This window comes from Thunnus thynnus, chromosome 4 (genome assembly GCF_963924715.1).
Source record: "Thunnus thynnus chromosome 4, fThuThy2.1, whole genome shotgun sequence".
In the NCBI taxonomy this organism is placed as follows: domain Eukaryota; kingdom Metazoa; phylum Chordata; class Actinopteri; order Scombriformes; family Scombridae; genus Thunnus; species Thunnus thynnus.
In genome coordinates this window covers 3,486,906-3,501,931 of record NC_089520.1, presented here as the reverse complement: position 1 = coordinate 3,501,931, position 15,026 = coordinate 3,486,906, and the positions used below count along the sequence as shown (strand labels likewise).

At 38.5% G+C, this 15,026-nt stretch overlaps 1 protein-coding gene across 1 annotated transcript in view; it reads right to left on the bottom strand.

Moving 5' to 3' along the window:
- Positions 1 to 15,026, bottom strand: part of si:dkey-49n23.1 (semaphorin-3D) — a 109,158-nt gene that overhangs the window by 13,568 nt on the left and 80,564 nt on the right. The window contains exons 3-12 of the mRNA XM_067586199.1: positions 14,097 to 14,251; positions 12,936 to 12,998; positions 11,863 to 11,982; positions 10,733 to 10,823; positions 7,063 to 7,191; positions 6,781 to 6,923; positions 5,382 to 5,496; positions 4,891 to 4,960; positions 3,095 to 3,239; positions 404 to 626 (exon numbers count right to left, since the gene is read on the bottom strand). Coding sequence (XP_067442300.1) covers positions 404 to 626; positions 3,095 to 3,239; positions 4,891 to 4,960; positions 5,382 to 5,496; positions 6,781 to 6,923; positions 7,063 to 7,191; positions 10,733 to 10,823; positions 11,863 to 11,982; positions 12,936 to 12,998; positions 14,097 to 14,251 — 1,254 coding nt within the window. The remainder of the gene's footprint in view (positions 1 to 403; positions 627 to 3,094; positions 3,240 to 4,890; positions 4,961 to 5,381; positions 5,497 to 6,780; positions 6,924 to 7,062; positions 7,192 to 10,732; positions 10,824 to 11,862; positions 11,983 to 12,935; positions 12,999 to 14,096; positions 14,252 to 15,026) is intronic.

Below are 15,026 nucleotides of genomic sequence, written 5' to 3'. Positions count from 1 at the left end.
TAGTGAAGAGTTCTGCCCACAGTTTCTGTCCTCCATGTCTGCTGCCACCACATCCATCAACATAAACGCTTCGCTCTGTCATCTGTTGAATTTCTTTTAAATCCCTTTGTGCTTTTATAAGACAGCCTTTATCAGTTTGCTTCCATTCTTCTTCCACATGTGTTTTCCTTGTGTTTTCATTGTTTTTTATTGCTTTATCTCACATTGCGATCTGTTTTTCTTCCCCTCATAGAAACTTTGTTAATAAAAGTGTCACTTTTCACCCTCACCATATATCTTTTCTTTTCTTCTAACATTTCCCACTCCTCTTGCTCACTTATGAGAACTGCAACTCATTACATACAGTAGATACAAACAGCATCCTAAACTCCCATCCTCTCCTTCTCTCCCTCCTCCTCCTCACCTGTGCCTAGGTGAAGGACGTCGTAAGGTCCGTCCTCAGCGTCCACCCGGTCCACTACGACCCTCTTGAGCATGTAGGGCGAGTTGACCCGGGTTAAGATGGGTCTGCCACCCAGAGGCAGGACGGGCTCCCACATCAGCTGGTGCTGCCGCATGAAGCTCACAACCTCGTCTGGGAAATCCTTGGTGGACTTATGGAGGGCGTCGTAAGTCTCACTGGGACACTGGAGGAGAGATGTTATGAGTGAAAAGGTGAATGAAGGTGTTTGGTGGCTGAATGTTAAATAAATGAATCAGATTGTTACAGTTATAGTAAAAATATGCTTTGAAAGACAAAGTTTTGGGGAGATGTATGTTCATGTTGTCTGTGTTACCGTAGCTAAACGGGCAAGTTCTCAAACTGACAATGTTCATTTATAAAAGCCAAAATAGTCACTGCGTTGTGATCCTTTGGCCTTTTAGATCCAAAAGCTTTCTTTTTAAGCTTTTTCACATGTCAGACGCTCCATCTAAGAGCATTTAAACACACTTAAAACAGACAAAAACACATCAGAATCTTTAGCTTTTTCCATTAATATTGGAAAATGAGAAAAAAGAAACAATGCAGAAGCAAGAAAGAAACACAGATAAAAGAGGAAAGGAAGGATAAGTTAGGGAGGAGAGGAAGGTTGGTGTGGAAAAAATGATTTTCAGATTGTGTCAAAGCACATGTTGATCTGAAGAGAAAGTCGTATGTTTCTCTCAAGGGAAGGAGAACAATGCAGAGCAGAGAGGTAGATATGCTGAAGTAGACTGATAGATGAGGAAGGAGGAAGACGCGGTGCAGTGAAATTAGGTGAATTAGATTAAACTTTGGTCAGAGAGACTGATTTAGAGACATCAGCAACATGGAAACCATCATTTTCTCTGCAGAACACACATGTGTGCACGCAGCGAGTCAGCGATCAGAGGTTGTGACCACAGCATCCCGTCGACTGTTTCAGTTTGCTGTTAATCATTCACACGCGCGCACACACACACACACACACACACACACACACACACACACACACAGACGTGGCTGACCTCGCCCCTGCAATCAACCACATGATACAAAACCGCTCCAAAGAGAGGTGAATTCCCCACCAGGGAGAATGAAATAACACCACACACACACACACACACACACACACACACACACACACACACACACACATTAAAAACTCAGCCTTCCTGACAAGTTGAAGTTTCCCAGAGGAGTTCACATCTGAGGTGTTAAATCACCAGAGGTTAACCCTCTCACTGCTTCATCAGCCTGTTTTCATTGGCTGTGTGTTTTGGATTCTGATCTCACAGGAAATTCTTCGTTATTTACAAAAACATAAATACTAACCTGTCTTCACCACATCTACCAAGAGTTATGGAGTTTTACATGAACTTTAATACAGCACTTTTTTTTTTTTTACATTGAAGCGAGTGAAACTCCGGCCAAAACAGATATTTTGTCATATATTTCCCCTTGCAAAGAATTTGGGTTTTATTTGCAAGTTTTGAGATATTTTCCTCTAAAATCTCTGCTGCAATCTCACTACAATGAAGGTGAATGGACACAATGTAATATATGTTCACAAAATGAGTCCCTGCTACACTGATAATCCATCGACCTCACTGTAAACATCTTTCATGAACTACTGGAAACACAATGCTGTTGATTTTTTGAAATGTTCAAATGTTAGTTGGAGTGTACTGGGGATTGAGGGGATGGATATCTCACATACCACTAGAGGTAAGTGAGAAAATATGTTTTGTGTATGATTTGGTTGACCTGAACCTGTACACCATGTTTTATTCACCAAACGTTTTGGGTAGAGTTTTGTGACGTGTTTAAAGTCTGATGGAAACACTGGTCTGCAGCTCGCTGTGTCTGCTTTCTCACAGTTAGAAATTCAAACAAACCTTTAACCAAAATAAGTAACGCAGAAAACCAAAAACTAAGAGCATAAGTTTTGGTTTCAGAAGTCGTCAACCCCAAAAAAAGGCAAGAAAAACATTTATATACAAATGCATATAATCTACCAACATATAACACACTAACCTTGATAAAGACCTGGTACTTGTACTTATATGATTAATAAAGTTATAATGGTAAATAAAAAATGTCTGACTAAAAATTCAAACTATGTCAACAATGAACATTTAAACAATTACATATTTCCATCTTTAATACACATAGCGTTGTCTTTTACTGCATTATCTTTGAGTGATGATCACTTCTAGCATCTTTTTATGAGAATTAGCTGTAGTAAGTGTAGGAAGTGCACAGACATGTTTCAGCCCTGAGTAATGTCTGCAGGTTAGGGCAGCATGTACAATATTTTGCCTTAGAGGTGAAATCCAGGGTGAAATAAAGTCTTCAAATCTCTTGCTACTGCTCTAAAGCTTCAGTGCACAGTGATAACTGAAGGAAAATCAACATATTAACATTTTTGATCAATTCAGAGTTTCTCCCAATAGGATTTCAGTGGCTAGACAGAGAGAGGACACTGTTTAGAGATAATTCAGTACATGAATCAAATTGAAACTGTAAAAGTGAGGGGGACATCCCTGCTGGAAATTTCACCGTTATTTAGTCTATTAGTCAGATGTGGTATTAAGATTTGTGGCTTTCGTAAGACAAATACAAACCAGACGTTGCGGTTGTGTTTGTACTTACAGTTCCAGGTCTTGGGTAGGGGATGCGTCCTTTGTACTCCACCCAGCGATAGTCGGGACCTTCCTTATGAGCAAATGGCCCATTAAAAGCAGCACGGATGGATGCCATGGAGTACACGCACACCGCTGAACCACGAAATATAGAGCTGTGGGAGTAAGAGGAGGGGTTGTTGGTGTTGGCCGTGGTAGGAAGGTACAGTAGAGAAGTAGAGGGTTTGAAGGAAGAGGGTGGTTGAAGAGGCAAATTAAAAGCAGAGGTCGGAGGTTCTTTTATACATCAGGGTTACAATAACACAACCAGCTGGGCCTCTTCACCTTTGACCCTGACACCCACCCACACCCGACCTCTGAGCCTCCACACCGCTGGGCGTGCACGTGTCATCCTGGCTATGAGTGCACACGTTAGGGTAAAGAAGGTCCTCCCAATCATCTGCTGTTCCTCCCACCCTGACAGTCTTTCCTTCTATTGTTGAAGCAAATTTCATACAAATTAACCTGCCACCTGAAAGTCCATCCATAGACCATAGACACTGAAGTCATGTCCTCGGTATTAACATTTCTGGTGATTTGGGTCATCCACTAATTGGAAGATCGGTGGTTTGATCCTCGGCTCCTCCGGTCCACATGTCCTTGAGCAAGATATTGAACCCCAAATTGCTCCTGAAAGGCTCTGCCATCAGCGTATGAATGTGTGTGAATGGCTTGTAGTGTAAAGTGCTTTGAGTGGGTGGAAGACTAGAAAGGCGTTAGATAAATGCCGTCCATTTACAAAGAAGAGTTTACATTCTATGATTCAGCTTCTCTTACTAGACTACATTTAACTACTGCCAAAATAAGATGAAAAGAATTAAGTATTCTACACTGACAAATGACCATAATGTAGAGAGATTAAATTTACAGGAAATATAATTGAATATTTAAAAGAGAACAGCGGCGTTCTGCTCCTATAACATGATCGGACTCATGATGAACAGTCTTTAAAAAAAGTATCAAAATTGATGCAGCAGAAACAGAGATATCACCTTTTTTACTCCACAGATTGTTCTTCCTTGTCAAAACCTGGCGCCTACATTACCCACAATGCAATTCTATCTATTGACAGTTCTGTAGGAGATTGAGGTTGTGTTATGCTAGTAGCGGCTAATGTAGCCTGGAGCTGCCACAGAGGTCTGCTAACCTCACTTCTTTCTAACTCCACACCTCCAGATTTTTTTTTACTTTTCAAACTTCTTCATCTCCAACCAATGCTGACTCAAGTGACATCATCAGTGACATCACTCGAGTCAATTTATCAGATTTCACACAGCTCCCTTTGGAGATATGAAAGGCTTCATACTACTGTTTACACACTTTAAATGAATTACTAAATATGAAAGTATTTTAGTTATTTCATTTTTTATTTTTATTTTTATTTATTATTTACAGATTTTGGTTGGTCGCTTGTTCATAAAGTTGACAATATTGCATCTTTGTTTCCAAAGACAAAAAGTCAAGTTTTGTTATTTAAATAAAACAATTACACTTAGTAATATTATAATGTATTTACTGAATGTCAAACTACAAGAGCAGGAGACTTAAAATGTGGAGAAACAGCAGGTCTTAAGTTTATGATGCAACTTTAATAAACAAATTCCAAGGATGACTTGCAGTAATGACTCTTTTTCAACTGTTTGACCCGTTCATACCAGAACGTGTCACTGCTAAACTGATGAATTCTAGTGCAATTGTTTCACTAGAAGTGCTTTCTGTAAAATATGTAAACTATGCTAATGATTGTGTGTGTGAACATATTCTCACCTGGAGGTGCTGAAGACGCCGTAGATTGTGGGGTTCTGAGGGTCTTTGGTCTCCAGAATAAAGATGTCCTCTAGAAAAACACAGTGACAGCATTCAAATGTATCATTATAAATCACTTCAATCTCTAAAAACTGTAAAGATTCATCATCAAGATCATTGATTTATCATTAAATGTGCTTGTTTCTTAGACTGAGGAGTGAACAATGGTTGTCAACTTGTCAAATAATAATATTAAAGCAATTTTGACAACCAATAAATTTTCCAAAAACCATGGGAGGAGAAAAAAGGGAAGGAAAGGAGGTGCAGTTATTGCTTGTCAAACTATGTTCTCTTGTCAGAGTTAAGGGAAAAGAGGATGAAGTAAGAGAACAGGAGGGAGGACAGCAAGGACATAATATCAAAGGTCTGTTCCAGAGAAAAATGAGATAAGGAGGGAGGTGAAGAGGCAGCCAGAGAGGAAGGAAAAGGAGGGAAGGGAACGACTGGTATACCTAGCTCATCAAACTGGGTGTCGACTCCAGACGGACCGGGTACAGAACAGACCAGCCGGGCTTTGAGGAAGGTGGTCCAGCGGTTGATCAGACTCCTCTTTCCTCCGACGTCATTCTGGATGGACGGAGAGAGGAGAGACGGAAGAATGAAAGATATAGATGAAAGAGAAAAGAAACATTTGAAAACAAATTCAGTTGTAATTCACTAATTTTGTTCCCATTACAGATGTACATTTACATTTACAACAATTTACAATCTACAACTATCCCACTAAGTACTGTACTTAAGTACAAATTTGAGGTACTTGTACTTGATTTGAGTATTACCATTTGATGCCACTTTGTACTTTTACTATTTCAGAGCGAATTGTCCTTTTTACTCCATTAATATGATTTGACAGCTATAGATACTTTACAAATTAGGATTTTACATACAAAACATAAGAGCTTACAAACCATATAAAGAGCTTGTAAAATAAATAATAGGGATGTGCCGAGAGCCCAGTATTTGTATTTGTATCTGTATTAGTTGAGGCAGCAAAATTATTTGTATCTGTATTTGTATTTGAATAAAAGTGGAAAGAGGCGTAAAAATCCTGTTTTTGTTTTTTTGACATTAATTTTAGAAAATTAAAGTGTTCATGAATAAACTACCTTACGAAGGAGGTCACCACATCGGGTCTTGAACTGGAGTCTTCCAGATCATAGATGACTGTGCTGACTACTGAGCTAAAACTTTACTCATCACCTCATTGCAGACAGACCTCTACCTATTTATACACCCATAACACTGAGACAGCACAGTGTGTAACATGTAGGGAGGAACTTAAAAGGCAATTATTGCTTTGAGCTTTTCATTTTTGCCTATTTTTTACAACCTAACTTTGTTGAAAGGAGAAGGGGAACAACAGGTTATGGAGAGTCTGTTGGGAGCACTTTGCTTGTGTCAGTAGCTCAGCTTTATCTCTGGGGGACACCCCCAACAAATAACTTTTTAAATATTTGCATGAAACAAATATTTGTATAAAACCCACTATTTGTACTTTGCCGAATAATGTATTTGTATTCAGGCACACCCCTAATAAATAATACTTATTAAATCCTATATTGACATAGTTTCTTATGACCGAAGCTGTGCCTGTATATACTGTAGTTCAGTGTCTAGAATCATTTTTAGCAGGATGTTCATACATGCTAATGTTACAAAGATAATAACCAGAATGAGTGTTATGCTACTTCATTGTTTTATGCTAATTTTACCAGTGTGAGGGGGGCTTCTGTGCTTTTAACTCGTGGTTTTCTGTTTGGGACTGTTTTATTTCTCACTACTAACAAAATGTTTTAGTAGTGATGAGAAGTAGCAGCGACACGTTTTGTGTCCGTGTTTCTGTGTTTGTACCTTGCACACTCGAGCCACTCGGCTGTACACCCTCTTGTCCCACTGTCCGGCCTCCACCGCTCGCTCCTTGAAGAAGAAGTAAACCTTGTCGTCATCCGGACTGTGAGTGTCCGGGATGGAGAAAGAGTCCACAAACTCCGGCTCTGCAAGGGAGAGACAGGAGACACTCGGTCACTTTTGTCTCCATGGTGACAAATTGATTAATTGAGGAGCAGAGGAATATGAGAGAAGAGGGAAAAGGACGACACAAATACACGTTCGGTGATGGATGGAGGTTCTCACCGTTCAGCCAGTTGTGGTCGTAGGCTTCAGTGCGGATGTAATGTTGACTGTTCCCATGAACCGACGTGCGGAAGATCGCAGCGTTGGCTCCCATGAAATCTACTGAGGTACCAGCATAAAGTTCACCATCTACACAGGGAGGGAGACGGAAAGAAAGAAAAGCACAGATCATCACTACTCAGCAAAGTAACTGCAGACACATCATAACGATGTTTGCATTAAATAAACAATAACCTCTTTCCTTGTGAAATTTATTTTCCTACTGAGAGTGATTACTAGTTGACCAATGCAGAGATCGTTGCAACATTAATAGCAATACGGTCTGTTTTATTCCCTCCCTTGACTACAGTGGTCTTGGGTCTGGGCCTCGTACTGGGTCCCAGTGAGATAGTAAATATTTACAAGCTGATGCAACAGAATGCACACGTAGATCTCACACGTTAGAACTGATTTAGCAAGCGGTCTTTAAATTATACAGTGAAGATATATTCCTCTCTGCTCTAGTACAAAAGATTCACTGAAACCACAGTGGTTCGTTTATTAAAATTATGCTTTATTTATTGAGTAAAACATCACCCAACAGACAGTATTGTCGCACTGTAATGGCTGCTGTTTGAGCTTCTTCTTGAGCTTTCTTTTCTGCAACTTAAACTATACATATTAGTAACATACATAATGAAATTAATGTAAATAATGTGATGTAATTTACAGTAAAAGGTTAAGAATTGTCTGATTTGCTCTCAGTGTTTCATTTCTGGTTTTAACAAGTTGAACAAATTTATATAAAACTGGTTGACCTCGTTTTATTGTCCATTGTTCTGAAACAAATGTGTAAACATCTCTGTTTAGTAACAGTTTTTAATCTGAAATAACATCCAACAACACAGACCATTTCCCCCCCTCAGGCATCGAAACATGTCCAGTTACAGCACATATGTTCACTCTCACAGCTTTAACGCCATTATTCAACTTGTGCAACGACTAAGCAACAGCTTTTAGAAATTATACGCTGGAGTCTGGATAATAAGACTGGGAAAAGGCTGTAAACATCTCAGAACTTGTAACTACATGACGTAATATTTTATACATAAACAGATTAAAGGTTTGAACAACACGGATACTAATTTTGTGAAGGTCTTTTGTTTCTGAGCAAACTGACAACATATTGATCAGGAGGGTCTCGTTATTCATTTTGATAGAAAGCTTGAACATAAAGGGCTCACAAAGGTCTTGTTTAAAATACTTTTATTGTACTTTCTGACAAGAAATGATCCACAGTTTTGTTGTAATATTTCGTTTTGTTTCAAACTGAGATGCAGAGTATTACACAAACAGCTGATTATATGTCACTAATAGGTCTTTTAGGACTGATTCATAAGTTTAAAGTACACTTTGTCATATATGTTATCTTCATAAATATGTAATAAATGTGTGAATATTTTTGTATTACACTAATATAATAATATCCATGTGTCACAACTGTTTCCCTGAGTATTATCCCCATGAGTTTTGCATTAGATGGGTTCATTTTAGGTGAAACGTAATCAACCAAGATGAAAATCAACACATCAACTACATCATAATTATGGTTATGTTTAGGAAACACTTATAAAATATTACAATACTATATATTATGTAGTAGGGATGTGCAGTATTTGTATTTGTATTTGTATTTGTTGAGGCAGCAAAATTATTTGTATTTGTATTCGAATAAAAGTGAAAAGAGGTTTAAAAATCCTGTTTTTGTTTTTATTACGCTTTTAATTTTAGAAAATTAAAGTGTTACAATAAGTGTTCATGAAGCTTGTGTCAGTAGTTCAGCTTTATCTCTGGGGAACACTCCCAACTCCAGGAGTCCAAATTAAGAAATATGCGTCATGTAGCAGGTGGATGTGACTCCCCTCTGACCTGCTGATAGACGTAACAGCGGAGCAGAGGAGAGACACTGAGATAGCGATGTAACCGACCTGCACGCTGGTATTTGACATGGTTTATTTTTCTTCCTGAAAACAAATATTTTTTTAAAATATTTGTATATTTGTAAAAAACCCACTATTTGTGCTTTGCCAAATAATGTATTTGTATTCGGGCACACCCCTAGTATATAGTACGATATAAAATACTATAGAGCAAAACCTCCTATCTGAAAAATGCACTTTTTTGAAAAAACTTTAAAAAAACTTATTAACTTATTATAAATAAATAATTAATATATTAATACATTATGTGTTAACAATACCGACTAGGTATTAGTGCCTCACAAAGTGCAGATAGGAGGTTTTGCACTTGGTGCAAGTTGGAAGAGGTTCTACAAAACGATGCTCTAAATTAAGTTCATAATTAAAATCAAATTAAAAATAAAATGAAGTTTGTTTTCAGGTAAAAAGATGGGCCTGTGTAGTAAATGTAATAATTATTATAGTATACTAGGGTCGGTCTGGTGCTGATTGGAGGTTTTGTGCCTCAACATGTTCCCAGCGAACCTGATTGGAGGTTTTCGTCAGGTGACTTTTCTGTCACAACGCAGGGTGGGGTTATCTTGCAGACAGACCGAAATATTTAAGGTCAGGTATGGTTAAAGATGTCCTCCAGATCTGTTATAAAACATATAAAAAATATTCTGCTTTGAATAATCATTTGTGTCTGATATGTTTATTTCCCACAAAAAAGTTCAATTACCCTCTCGGAAATTCTAAAAACAACATTTCATTTCTTTTTAAAAAAATCCAGAATCTCTGAATATTTTTCATTTCTAAAGTTGAACCGCTGGACACAAGATGTTTCCTGCGTCATCTATTCTAAGTGTTTGTGCAATTAAAGCTTTGAGTTTCCACATCACACCGTGACTGGATCCAAATTTACTTAATAAATCCTTAAACAGGCAACATGTGTTCATGTAGTCGATCCAAATCATCTGGAGAGTGAATATTTCACACCACCGGACGTGTTGCTCAATATGTTTCCTCCCAATAATTATTCCTTATGAATTTCTATAACAAACATAAGTGCAGTTCTGTCCGTGTCCAGCAAACCTTGTATGGAGGTCTTTCACCTCAAAGCTCTAAATATCAGTTTAATAAGCGTCCCTTGATGTTTATTGCTCAGTTATTAGAATATAAAACTGACAAAACCACTTCTAAGTTGCCCACAAGTCCAGCTGTCTATTTCTGCGGGTTGATGCCACATTTTTCAAATAGCAGATATCTCGTTTTTCAGTAAAAACATTTTATTGCCTCCTGAGGCGTTTAAATAACAATTATAACTCAAATCCTCTTTTTATAGCTGTCAACACATGAACGACCATCCCATTTAAAAAAGAAACTGAGTTTGAAAACTGATTTTACAGGGGGGGGGGGCACATCCAAATGTTGCTGATGTGTTTTACGTCCTGAATGTCGCATGGGGCAACAGCGGACGTCAGCATGTGAAATAACTCAAGTGGACCACACACGCCACAGCTGGACGGACGGTCTGCTGCGAGGAATGAGACAGTGGTGGGATTGTGTGCTGCGGAGCATTAGTGTCACCAGGATATGAATATGGCTGCTGGAGAATGACAGAAGATGATTTAATATATCCAGTCTCTCTGGCCTCCTGTGTGTGTGTGTGTGTGTGTGTGTGTGTGGGTGGACACACTGTACATTATGTGTGTGGACCGGATGAGACTTACCAGTCAGTCGAGCAGTGAAGGGCTCTCTGGGACTGAAGGGACATTTTCCTCTTCCAGACTCGACCACATGAGACAACATGAACAACGGCTCCTACGGCAGGGGGGGGGGAGAGAGAGAGAGAGAGAGAGAGAGAGAGAGAGAGAGAGAGAGAGAGACCACACACAAACACACGATGACATGAGGCCAAACAGGAAGCTGATTCTCTGTCTTGTCTTGTGATGGATTTCTTCATGTATGATTATTGATTGTTAGTGTAAAATGGAAACTCTACAAAGACGAGCTGATTCTAACACCAAAACATGACGTTGATCATGCCAGCAGACTCCACTGTAGCTGCAACATTTGGTCACATTGTGTTTGGACAGTTATCAACAGGAATTAGAAAAATTACGTCACTAAACAACAAATTGTGCCCAGAAAGTTAGGCGACAGAGTGGATTTGTCCTTTAAAATCTGACAAAAAAAGAATAGAAAATGTCAGTTTCTTCTAAATTCTACACACTACTAGAGGCTACATTGTAGGTTTCAATTTCTACTGTATTTTACCATCTTTACTAACTGTGAGGGTGTTTTTTTTACACTTTTTACACACATGCTGTTAATGGCATTTTAATATTCCTGTTTCCATTTTTATATGTTTATTGAATTTAACACATGAGACATGAACGTTAACAGAAGTGTGTACAATTACCTCCACCCCAGACAGAAGAAAACAACAAAAAACACAACAAAAACAAACAAACAAACAAAAAAATCAGTGCATAGTTTCAAGTCAAAATTGTGCTTCACAAACGAGCAAAGTTCTTATCTTTCATTTTGAGAATATGGTTAGTTGCTCCAAAGCAGAACAGCCTGTCAGTTCCTTTAATTTCTGTCCTATAGAAGTTATGTACATGTTATTAAGAGTGTAATTGCAAGCATTTTATTTATTCTTTAAATGATTCTATTGTTTTTAATGAAACATCCTTACGTGTGTGTTGGCACGTTTCATACATTGCACTTCTGTTCTGATCATGAGCACTGCAGCACTGAAGGAGCACAGTTTTACCTTGAAGCCTGATGCTTGATTATTGATGGGATAAATGAAAGAGTGAATGAATGAATGTGTGAATGAATGAACTCTTTGTACCTCTGTGTTGTGTCCTAAGCGCAGGTAGGTGCACTGAGGATGGAAAGCTCCGGTGCCACAAGCATAAACATGAGTCTTATTGAAGGGCTGCAGCAGCCGCACGAAGTTTGCACATTCAGTCTGAAAACACAGTAAAATATATTAGCAGTTTAATGTTATATTTCTGACATCACTTATCATACAAGAGAAACTACGATTCAGAGACACAAGCATGTCTTATTGTACAAAGACAAAGAATTTTTATGACCTGCCAGAAATCCAACCAATTGTCAACAGTCGGATCAATGATTGATCAGGTTATTAATCAGGCATCGTGATCTAAAACTACACGTCAAATCACAACCAATCTGGCAGAAGTTTGCCTGATTCTAAAATAACTCTGGACTGACAAATCTGGGGTTAAAATAAAGTTAAATCCATACATCGTCTGCCCAGTTTAATACAGTCTACATCAGAGATGTGCAGAGAGTCCAGTATTTGTGTTTGTATCTGTATTTGTTGAGGCAGCAAAATTATTTGTATTTGTATTCGAATAAAAGTGGAAAGAGGCTTAAAAATCCTGTTTTTGTTTTTGTTTTTATTACGCTTTTAATTTTAGAAAATTAAAGATGAAAATGAAAGTGATGTCCAAATTAAGAAATGTGCGTCATGTAGCAGGTGGATGTGACTCCCCTCACTGAGACCTGCTGATAGACGTCACAGCGGAGCAGAGGAGAGACACTGAGATAGCAACTATAACTGACCTGCTCGCTGGTATTTGACATGGTTCTTTTTCTTCCCAAAAACAAATATTTTTTAAAATATTTGTATGAAACAAATATTCGTAAAAAAACCCAATATATGTGCTTTGCTGAATATTTGTATTCGAGCACACCCCTAGTCTACATACAAGTTTTGTGGGTTTGCTAAGTTCTCAACTACAGCTGAGAAGCTGTTGAGCAAGAAATCTGACCTGTGACTGTTTCACAGAAGGATTCAAGATCTGTATAAGGAACAGATTTAAAGAAATAAAGATGTTTTCGTTTGTTCTTCTTCTCTAACTTTGACTTCACCTCCAGTTGAAAGACACTTACCTCCGGACTTTTCCCTGCCAGCCTGCAGTGCTCCACATGTTCTTTGGCAGCAGGCCAGTAGATCTGATGGAGAAAATAAAACACATGTGGTGTTTTCATTCAGTTCTCTGTTAACGCTGAGCAAGAATAAACTCAGTCTCAGCACATTATTTGAAAACCAGACAAAAACAGTTTATCTAGAGCTCATAAACTTTTCAGAGATGTCAGCACTTCAAATCAGATACACCTGTCTGTCCTCAGTGTGTCTGTGCTGTCTGCAGTCACCTGTCGCCAGTCTGTCCTCATCCACCTGCATGTACGTCTTTTCTTTGATTGTACCATTAATTTATTGACATTAATATTCTCCCATTTCATTGCGTTGTTTGTCTTGTATTATGTTTTAAATTGTACCTTTTTACTAACATTAACATGAACTTTTCTCCTTATATTATTGCTCTTCATGCTTATAAATGATTGACTTTGTGACATCTGTCCAGGGACTACTGAGGAAAAATAGGAGTTGTTTATTTAAAGGACAAGTTCACAATTTCTCAAGTCTGTCCTAAAACAATAAACAGTGAAACATGTTTTTTCTTGCTGTAATCATTCGTCCTGTTCATACTGACCATTAGAAGATCCTTTCATAACGCACTTACAATGTAATTGATGGAGGACAAAATGTGCAAAAATGTATTTAAAAGTTTATCTGAAGCTAATATGAAGCTTCAGCGTCCAAATGAGTCAAATCAAGTAGATATCTTTCAACGTTACAGTCTTTTTAGTGCCAAAGTTCCTCTTTTTGTTATTATACTTCCACCTGCAGCTCAACAGGGAAACACTGTCCAAGAGGGAAACACAAAGAGGGAATTTGATGCTAGACTGTAAATGTGTCAGATATCCACTTGATATGACTAACTCAGACTGATGAAGCTGAATATGAGTTTCACATCTACTTTTAAATGCGTTTTTGACCATCACTTCCATTGTAACACATTAGGAAAGGTTTCTAATGGTCAGTATGGGCAGGAGGAATGATTACAGACTTATAAATAAACCAATAAATAAACAAACGTCCAGTTCTCAGCTACAGTATTTTTAAGTACAACAATCATTATCAAAATCCAGGCAGTCAGACAAGTTTTATAATTTCATTTTTTGCGGTAGGTTGAACTAACGTCTTACCGTGCGAGTGGGCAGATCCAAGCTGTCAGACCTCAGCAGGTAGATGTGGTCTTTCCCTCCAATCAACAACCAGCCTTGATCCTCGTCCAACAGCAGGGTCTGGTATCCACCGCTGACCCCGTCCTTCCAGAAAACAGCACCCCTGTTCCTTAGGTCTGAGACAGAGAGAGAGAGGGTAACATTTTAATCAAACAGGAACATACAAGGCTTTCATTGTCTTCATTTAGTCATGATTTTCTTTCACTCAGCTGCTCTTACACACACACACACACACACACACACACACACACACACACACACACACACCCACACGCAGCAGCAGCAGCAGGAGCAGTTCATCAGTCGGGGCTGCGGAGCCGCTACCTCTCGTCTCTCTGGGGAGTCGGTGCTAAAGCAGGCAGAAAACGACCTGAACAAGCACAGCAAATTAACCTTGAAACTCTGCCTCTGCCCTGCTGCTCAGTCACCACACTGTTTATTCTGTAATGCTGTCGGCCCGGCCTCCCAGAGGGATAACTGGATTTTATTCCAAAAATGCAACATCTAGCCCGACTGCTATTATTACTCCGAAAGATGTATAGTCCAATAATAATATGTAGTCCGAAAATACATCTTATACCAAAGGTTGTCTGCAATGATAAAGTTTTATGTTTTATTTAATCAAAAGTTTAATTGACCTCATTTTTTTGCTCACTTGAGCCTGTTTTTCCTGTGTGATATTTCTTAAAACAATGACCTGTTTCTATGTCTCCATATGCAAAAATCTGTTATGTTCTATTAACTTCTACACCTGCAATAAATTTGCTGAATTCGGGGTCTACTGTATGTATAAATCTATGAACTCCAGATGTAATTTTAAACTCGAGTAAAAACGTCTAATTGACCTTGAAATTCTCAAAGGTTTCATGCCTCTGTAAGTCAGCTGAGTTG